Source organism: Hyposmocoma kahamanoa, unplaced genomic scaffold (assembly GCF_003589595.1).
Source record: "Hyposmocoma kahamanoa isolate Upper Pololo Valley unplaced genomic scaffold, ASM358959v1 232, whole genome shotgun sequence".
Taxonomy (NCBI): domain Eukaryota; kingdom Metazoa; phylum Arthropoda; class Insecta; order Lepidoptera; family Cosmopterigidae; genus Hyposmocoma; species Hyposmocoma kahamanoa.
Genome location: NW_020653750.1, coordinates 10,391,482 through 10,400,768, shown reverse-complemented (window position 1 = coordinate 10,400,768; position 9,287 = coordinate 10,391,482). Strand labels below are relative to the sequence as shown.

General features: G+C 35.0%; 1 protein-coding gene across 1 annotated transcript; it reads left to right on the top strand.

Annotated features, from left to right (window-relative positions):
• Positions 1–1,807: 1,807 nt before the first annotated feature.
• On the top strand, positions 1,808–9,020 carry LOC113228575 (L-xylulose reductase-like). The gene is made up of 5 exons (XM_026461928.1): positions 1,808–1,959; positions 2,127–2,379; positions 3,756–3,870; positions 4,422–4,624; positions 8,623–9,020. Exons 1-5 carry the CDS (start codon positions 1,908–1,910, stop codon positions 8,732–8,734), a joined length of 735 nt encoding a protein of 244 aa, XP_026317713.1. The 5' UTR covers positions 1,808–1,907; the 3' UTR covers positions 8,735–9,020.
• Positions 9,021–9,287: the final 267 nt, after the last annotated feature.

The window sequence follows — 9,287 nt, the reverse complement described above, 5'->3', positions numbered from 1 at the left end:
GGGAAACTCCAAAAAATCTTTGCGTCCAAATTACCTCAATGTCTCAAGACGAAAGTCTTTGACCAGTATGTGTTGCCAGTGATCACATATGGATCAGAAACGTGGTCCCTCACTATGGGCCTCATAAGAAGGCTCAAGGTCACTCAGCGGGCAATGGAGCGAGCGATGCTCAGTATTTCCCTGTGTGATAGAATCAGAAATGAGGAAATCCGTAGGAGAACTAAGGTAACCGACATAGCTCGAAGAATTGCTCAGCTGAAGTGGCAGTGGGCGGGGCACATAGCTAGGAGAACCGATGGCCGTTGGGGCGGAAAGGTTCTTCAATGGCGACCGCGCACCGGACAACGCTCAGTGGGTAGGCCCCCCACCAGGTGGACCGACGATCTGGTGGAGGTCGCGGGAAGCCGATGGATGTGGGCAGCGCAGGACCGATCGTCGTGGAGATCGTTGGGGGAGGCCTATGCCCAACAGTGGGCGTCGTATGGCTGAATGACGATGATGATGATTTGCCTTGCCTTGCTTTGCCATCGTTCTGTGTCACTCGCCTAGCTGACCGAGAGACGGCGAGCGCTAACGTGTATAGAGCTCGTTTGACGTGGCTTGTCACTACTCGCAGTCGCTCGTGACTACTCGTCTCACTTCGGAGAAATGTCGATTTTTCCGCACAAATCAAAGGCGCTCAGCCAATAGTAGTCAATTGACATTGTATAATCAGACATTTGCATGCTATTTAATATATGCGAAACATGTTTATGCTACTACTGTCTTTTGTTACATCTCCTGTTATACCATGTCTTAAGCAAATAAACGCATGATAATAATATTATTATTGATAATATTAGTACCTTCATTTACTTCCAAAATTAAGTGGAAATATTAAATGTTTACTTAAATTGGTCACTGATATTAATTCTATACCAATGGATAAACACATAAAGCTTACACTATTTGGAATCTGTTTAAAAATTTCTTTATCAAAATATGAATCTTGAGGTTGGAATGTATAGGATTTATATTTCAAAGTTTTCGTTTTTTTTATATACTCTCAAATTACAAAATATTATTTTTTTCTGTGCTATTTCACTTTTCGTAATATTGGAGTATTTGTAAACGTAAAACAATAAATTCAAGATTTCATGTGACGTTCCCGGATATTCCCATACAACCCAAAATATTCCCAAATTGAATATTGATCTACTTTAATTAAATGTTTGCATGTCGATAATGACTTATCGATAGATTATGGTACGACACTAAAGAAATCCACCATTTGTTCGTTCAATTTTTGTTTAAGTATGCACATTCATTCCGTAGTTAGGCAACTCCTTTCTCTTATTTTTTTTCCATCCTCTAAGGTAGACCTTCTACGAGGACATGTTATGTTGACATATATAAATCAGAGGTTGTATGTATATTATAGCATTTCGACGTCGAAAACATAAACATGTTATTGTATTTGTTTAACTATTGCGTGCCACCTTAAGCCAAAAGAAATAGCATTACATTGATCTGTGTCAAACACGGGAATCTCATCTTAAATGCCAACCGTGCCATTTCGCATTTTTTTTCCATCCTCTGGGGTGGAACGTATCTCATAATAGTTTGTGGGTGGAACTTGGCCACCCAAAGAAAGAAAAAGAAAGAAAAGAGTTACAAAATGGGGCAGTACGATATTTAGTCCTAGTCTGTATAGTTTGGGTTAAATAGAAGATATTTGGCGTTTGCTGTTGAAGTGTCAATGTCAATGTCAGAGCGAGCGATCTCACTCAACAACGTCAAGTCAAGTCAAATCATTTGTATTATTTCGACCCTGTGAAGATACGCTGCGTTGTTAACTTTGAACGTTTATTTAAAATCTTTTTAAACTAAATTAATTGTAGACTACGATCTCATATTTATATTTCAAAATGGAAATCTCATTCAAAGGAAAAAGAATTCTTGTAACCGGTGCCGGACAAGGTTAGAATTATTTATTACGTTTATACATGAAATATTATTTAATTAGCACGCTTTTTAAGGATTAGAATGTTGATTGTGTTGTAGAAGTGTAATTTGAAACGAATATCTAGTTGACTCGTTTTATTTATGAGCTTATAATTTGCTTTAGCAAACTTCTTCTGTCTTAGGCATTGGTAGAGGTATAGCGATCGAATTATGGCGGTCTGGTGCTAACATAGTGGCTTTATCTCGTACCCGGAGGCACCTTGAGAGTCTGCAAAGCGAATATCCTTCAATAGATATTGTGGACATTGACATCGCGGACTGGGAGAAGACGAGACAAGTGGTTGAATCACTTGGACATTTTGACGCTCTTGTCAACAACGCGGCGATCGCTGTTTGTGAACCCTTCTTGGATTGCTCGCCTTCAGATTATGACAAGTATGGGTGTAAAATGGTCACATAAACTGCATTCCAACAACTTCAGTTTGTGAAGTCATACATCCATTTGGATAAAGCAAACGCGACAGTATCACAACTGCCAACAGCCAGCACAGCTAACTTGCAACAACTGTTGCTATTTTGTAGTTGCCAGTCAGTTGAAATGCAACTTGTGTGATTATACACTAAACAAAGGTTTAAAGCACTCAAAATCATACTCAAGTCCCTGCCATTATGGTATCTTGACTTGAGCATTGAGTAGAGTTCTAGAATACGACCCTAAGACTGACTTTATATTCAATTTATTTTTAAACAATACCCAAATTTCCCTTAGGGGAGAACTTGCAAAAACTTAAAAGAAGGGACAGAACTTAACATTAAATAAAAGCCACAAATGTAGTTTTTTCTATATCTAGAGTATAAAAATGGAGGTATATTTTGGCCAATTTGTTCTTGCTACTATTTCAATATTATGGATTATGATAATACAATTATTGCTCTATGATTTTCTTTGTTTAAAGTAATTCCAAAATGTACTAAACTGATTTTAAATATCTATCGTCGTAACAAAGTGGCAACGCAGATGCTACAGCTATTATTATTATATCTGTTTAGCATAATAGAATTTTATTTGAATGATTTTTTAACTTATTTGGTATTAAATATAGGATGAAATATATTAAACATGCTTAATACAGAAAGTATAATAGTAGTTTAAGATAAAAAATGTTTAAAGAGACATTGTGTCCAGGAGGTTAGCAACATTTCACGTTTCAATTACTAAACTTATTCTCCAGCAAAGTACCTGGCAGTCTGCACCGGAGGCTTCGTTACAGTATACTGAAAGCTCCCTAGTGACAATTTCCAGAAATGGGCACAGTTGATACCGCTTAATATACAAAAGTTGTTGCGCTCTCTGGAGTTAGCATATTTGAATTTGTTTTTAGCTGATCTGATGGCACAGTCCTCACCACAATTTTTTTATATTACAAAGTGACTATATGAAAAATGTGAGTGCCTGATGGTTAGCGACACACCTGTCCATAAGAGTTGCAGTGCCACTCAGAGTTTTAAATCACAAAGATATGAGGGACACTGCGCCAGTCACTCTAAGACATAAGTTGACAAGTCCCATGTGCCTGTTATTTCACCAACACCCTTACTCTTCCAATCTGGAATGCAGTAATGCTCACATTACTGCATGGCAGCAGAAATAGGTAGGGTGGCCAGTACTTCCCTGGACAAACACTTTCACAAGGAGCTGTACTGCTACTGAAATACATGCCAATGTTCCCACAGACTGCACCCCATACTAACAGTCTGTCAGATATGCAGCATATGAGCATAATTGCTGTCATAGCTATTACTTGTTACAGAACCTTCAATGTCAATGTAAAAGCCGTCCTAAACATAAGCCAAGTTGTAGCCAGAAAAATGATTGAGAATAAAACTCATGGCGCCATAGTTAATATTTCCTCACAGGCATCAAAGGTAATAGACGGAATTGTTATCATTAAATGTGACAGTGAAAGAGATAACCTTTATAGGTATTTCAGAGTGTACAAACTTGAATCTAGATAAGCTGAAATTTTTACCAGTAAAAGTTAATAACTGATAAAAAACACAATGGGAATTCTATTGTCTGCTTTGACTGTGTAATCTTGTTTATCTTTATGTTATTCAGCAATAGCATGTAATTCCGTATGTAATCCAGTGATTATATAATTTATACTATCTTTGTTTTGATATCTATTAATAATATTACAAGAAATTTTCTCACAAAGTTTTTATTTGCTGATTTATGATTGATAGAGACATGATTTAATGATTATTGCAGAATTTTTAAGAAGTTACTAATTGTATTAACAGGAATAATTGCAAAAGTAACTACTAGTTTGCTTGGATCACAAATTCTTCTTTGTGTATTATGTTGTTGCAGCCACACTGGTTCAGGTTTCAAGACAACCTTTACAGCTTTTAGATTTTTTACTAACTCTATTATGCTGTGTACATTTTTATTGTCATAAATTTTTATTGTTCAGGCAGCTTTGAAGGATCACGCAATCTATAGCGCATCGAAAGCCGCATTAGATGGACTGACGCGAGCCATGGCATTGGAACTTGGACCTTATGGAATACGGGTGAATGCTGTAAATCCAACAGTGATAATGACTGAAATGGCAAAAGTCGGCTGGTCTGACCCTGCTAAAGCAAATGAGATGAAATCAAAAATACCACTTGGAAGGTAGTGTTCTAATTTTATCTGTGATAATATTTTTATTTATTTTTATAATATATATCGCGGCAACCCCATCAGCATCCTGAATGCATTACTACATAAGCATGCAAAGCGTTATAAGCTAACCTTCCGTCAAGTTGTAATGTGGACATCACTGCATTCTAGTTTTAAACAGTAAGGGTGCTGGTGAAATTATAGGCACATGGGACTTGTCGACTTATGGCTGAGGTTGATGGGCGCAGTTGCTTGCCTCTCGATGTTTGCGGTTTAAAACTTTGATTTGCACTGCAGCTCTTCGTCGCCAGACATCATAAAAAAACGCTAATTTCATATAGTTATAATGTAATTTCAATGCCATCTAATAGCACGCCCTGAAGAGGATTATGTGTGGATATAATTGATTCGGTTTTTTTTGTGATATTTAATATATAAAAATGTTATATGAGCTTAATGAGTGGGAAACTATCAAAATGCCTTGTGTTTGTTTTACGAGGGTATACTTTACTATGTGTACATTTTGTCTTAAACTAAGTTTCTTAACAGTTCATTGCCTATTAGCAACACTTGAATCTTTATTGTCCCAACGTTTCACAACGATGTGGCATTAAATCATCAAGGAGACTATCACATTCAAAGAACAAAATTCTTAAAAGTTATTTACATTTTCTATAAAATTAAACATAACTACTGGAAAACAAATAGAGATGTACGTATAGTAATGTTATAAGGCAATAGGTCATGTTAGGTCATCATATGATTGTCATGACTTGATAGTCTGTTGTATATAAAACACAATTGTAACAAAGCTAACCTGGAAAGTATATAAGAATAATTTACTGTTAGGACATGCCCCACTGTTGCCTAAGAATATAATGACAGTGATGGCGACCTCTTTAATTCACTTATTCAGAACCCAACACTCGTAGGTACAGCCAGTGATAAAAATAATGGTGTAAGATATAAAAATACAGTTTGACATTAAAACACCTCATATATTAAAATATAACGTGAAAATCTATTCGCTACAGTTTCGCAAACTATAATATATAATATTTTTGTAATGTAAAGGCGTAAAGAAAAATTATATAAATACTAAAAATTGCAGTTCGTCCTTTCGTAATCGCTGATTAGACCAGGCAATTTAGAATTCATGTTTCTGTCGTATGTCGCATAATAGTTGCGACGCGCGCGATAAAATTGAAATAAGCGCGCCGTATTGACTATCTAAATTATATCTGATTGAGACAACCAGTAGCGCGCATATTTCAATTTTATTGCGCGGATCGCGACTATCATGCGTAGCTATGCTACGGGGGCTGATATACAAACACAAGCTACTTCGTAAAGTCTGCGTCCCGAGATTTCTTTTCAAAGAGCCACAAAAGTATTTACGTTTAAAAATTGGTAGTGTTTGAGATACAATTTTGTACACTTAAGGTCGTATTCTAGAACTCTACTCAATGCTCAAGTCAGGATTGCACTGGAAATACGACCCTAATGGCAGGGACTTGAGTACGATTTCGAGTGCTTTAAACCATACTCAAATCCTGACTTGAGCATTAAGTAGAGTTCTAGAATACGACCCTTAGTTCCTAAATTAGCTTGTGGTATAAAATCTAGCAAAATCATCACATGATCAATTTCAGAGTCATATCAGCCTTTAAAAAGTTCAACGAACTTCTAAGCCCAGCATATTTATTCTATAAACTAATAAATTAATCACATGCTATTTTAGTCGCAATTTCATAAAAAAAGTACCTACCTACCTATTGTAACTATGTGTTAGTTTTTTATAGTGCCAACAGATGGCGTTGACCGGCTTACACAATTTTTGTAAACGCAATGTAGATTTTCCCTATGTAAGTAATTGAACAACGAAAGTATCTATCGAGAATTCCAATCCAATTGGTATTGGCTTCCGATGAGCGTACAACGCGTTTTGAACGACACTGGAAATTGTTCAGAGTAATGCTGGCCATCTCGTTTCGCCTTTTTCTAAAAATACTTAAAGTTACGATCATGCCTTCACTACTATTTTTTATGATATCGTGCGTCTGGTGGTAATAATAATAATTGTTTATTTTAGTCCGTAGAGTATAGTAGAAAAATACTATTCTCAATTTTAAAACATCAAATAACTTTTAGAAAAAAAACTAAATAATTTAAATGTCACATAAAAAAATAAGTCACATGAACAAAGATAACTTTAACTTTAAAGTTAAACGACCTTTGCCGTTAATTGATATTTCATTTCATTTATTTATTTGCATTTCACATGGATGATAAACTTATACATGTGATACCCTGTAAGGGTGTAGCAAAGTTACAATGGAATTTAAATACATTGCAAGCTTGAACGTAGTTAATTAGTTTAGATAATTAATTATATTATAGATTCTATAATTATTAATAAACATAATTATTACATAATATTTTTAACTTAAAATTAATTAAATTATTATTTTTATAATTATTAAACATGTTTGTTACTATTACATTTAATTTAATTTCATTTATTGCAATTCACATTTTAATAAACTTAGATACATACATGTGATACCCTGTTAGGACGTAGCACAATTTAAACTTAAACCTAATGATACAATTATTTTAACATAAATATTATAATATATATTATTCATACATTTATTGTATTATTATAATATATGTTATTCTGTAATAATTAAAAATTAACATTAATATAGAAGTGAAGTAGTTTTCTGACTATACTATAATATCGACTGTGAACTGGCAACCGGTACTACCTCAATTTTGACAACTTTACATTGACTTTACAAGTGAAGAAAAAAATTGTTCGCGTCATTTATATAGTTTAATTGTTTATTAAATAAAACACGTAGTTTTTAAATATTTTTATTACACATACACTACGTATTTTTATTTAAGAAACCGGATGGTATATAAATGACGCAAACAATTTTTTTCTTCACATGTAAAGTCAATGTAAACTTGTCAAAATTGAGATAGTACCGGTTGCCAGTTCACAGTCGATATATATAAGATCTCAATTTTGTCCATAGCACTGCAACTGCTATGGACAGGCGTGTCTTTTAACACCAGCCGCACGAATTGTTCCTCCCATTACTTATTATTCGTGCGGCTGGTGTTAAAAGACACGCCTGTCCATAGCAGTTGCAGTGCCACTGAGAGCTTTAAATCGCAAAGATCTGAGGGACACTGCTGCTTTACCTGTCACCAGACATAAAGTTGACAAGTCCTTTGTGCCTGTACTTTCATCAGCACTCTTAACGGAACCGGGACGCGTGGCAGTACTTGCCTGGACGAACTCTTTCATAAGGAGCTCTATTGAAATAGATTGTTCGAATTATCCTTCTGTCACCACCGCCTGTTTCCATTAGATCATAGCGCCCAGTGAGCGCTGAAGAGCCCTAGGGCAGGAGTCTCGGAAACAATTGAGGGTTGATGTTGTTGCCAAGTTGATGCTGTCCAGGGGGACCTACCGCATTTGAAAAACAAAAAACGGAATTATCTGTATAAACTACTCTACAATCATTTTTTTCTTGTGATTTTTTTTATTAAGTCAATGTAAAAAATACGTGTTTTCAATTATTTTTTATGGTAGTGGTCGTTAATTTTTTTTTATCTTGCCTGTGTGAGAGGTGAGCCAAAAAGTTTGGGCTCCAATGCGTAAGGTGAAAGACAAGACAAGATGAAAACAATTTTTTTCCACTTTTGATAAATGAAACGATATATTAAAAACAAGAAAAGAAGTATCCCGTAAGAATGTCAATTATTTTGATTTTCGGACTATATATCGCATCGACGCTTGAAGGTGAACTCTCAACTACATGTGGTCGAAACCAACTTCAAGCATTACATGCAGTCGGTTTCATATTATCAACTACATGCAGCCGAGACCTCGACTGCATGAAGTTGATAACGACTTCACGCATTAACTGCAAAAATGCAATCAAGCAATCAAAGTCAGAGTTACGTTTACGTTTTTTATATTCCATTTTCAGATTTGGAGAAGTGTCCGAAGTAGTGAATGCGGTGGTGTTCCTCCTAAGTGAAAGATCTAGCATGATTAACGGAGTCGAATTGCCCATTGACGGTGGATTCCTTGCCACATAATCGTGCCATAACCAGGGCTCGAACTAATAAACTAACCTTTTTATAAAAAAATCATATAATTTTTTACTCTATGTATAAGATCAATTCGTATTTGTATTATATAATACCAAAGAAATCGTCGTATGTATAAATAATTACATAAGAGTTAATTTACTTTGACATTTATGTAGTACCTTATTTGATAACAAATGTAGCTTTCTGTAGGTACAAATATAAGTTCCAAATGAATATCAGTGATTCCTTTAGCAAGCCATAGATACAAATGTTGTTTTGTTAAATAAATGCCATTACGTTAAAAAGATATTGTTTTTATTAGCGTTACTATAATCAATATTATTATTTATATATAATTTCTAGTACGTAGTCGTTTAAATGTTATCACGAATTACTTTTTATTGGAGTCGAATGAGATAATGATTGTGTGCGTGGCGCGATAAGTCGTGACAGTACATTGCAAACAACCAGTTGATTTTAATACACTGAAAGAATATGGACAAATTTAAAGGGAAAAGAATATTGGTTACTGGCGGCTGTCAAGGTAATCATTGCCTAA

Bases quoted from the DNA above. Each gene is read 5' to 3' on its own strand.
- LOC113228575 (XM_026461928.1), top strand. From the start codon at position 1,908: ATGGAAATCTCATTCAAAGGAAAAAGAATTCTTGTAACCGGTGCCGGA. The intron at 3,871-4,421 runs GTAATAGACGGA...TTTATTGTTCAG, and splicing joins TTTCCTCACAGGCATCAAAG to GCAGCTTTGAAGGATCACGC. The intron at 4,625-8,622 runs GTAGTGTTCTAA...TTCCATTTTCAG, and splicing joins TCAAAAATACCACTTGGAAG to ATTTGGAGAAGTGTCCGAAG.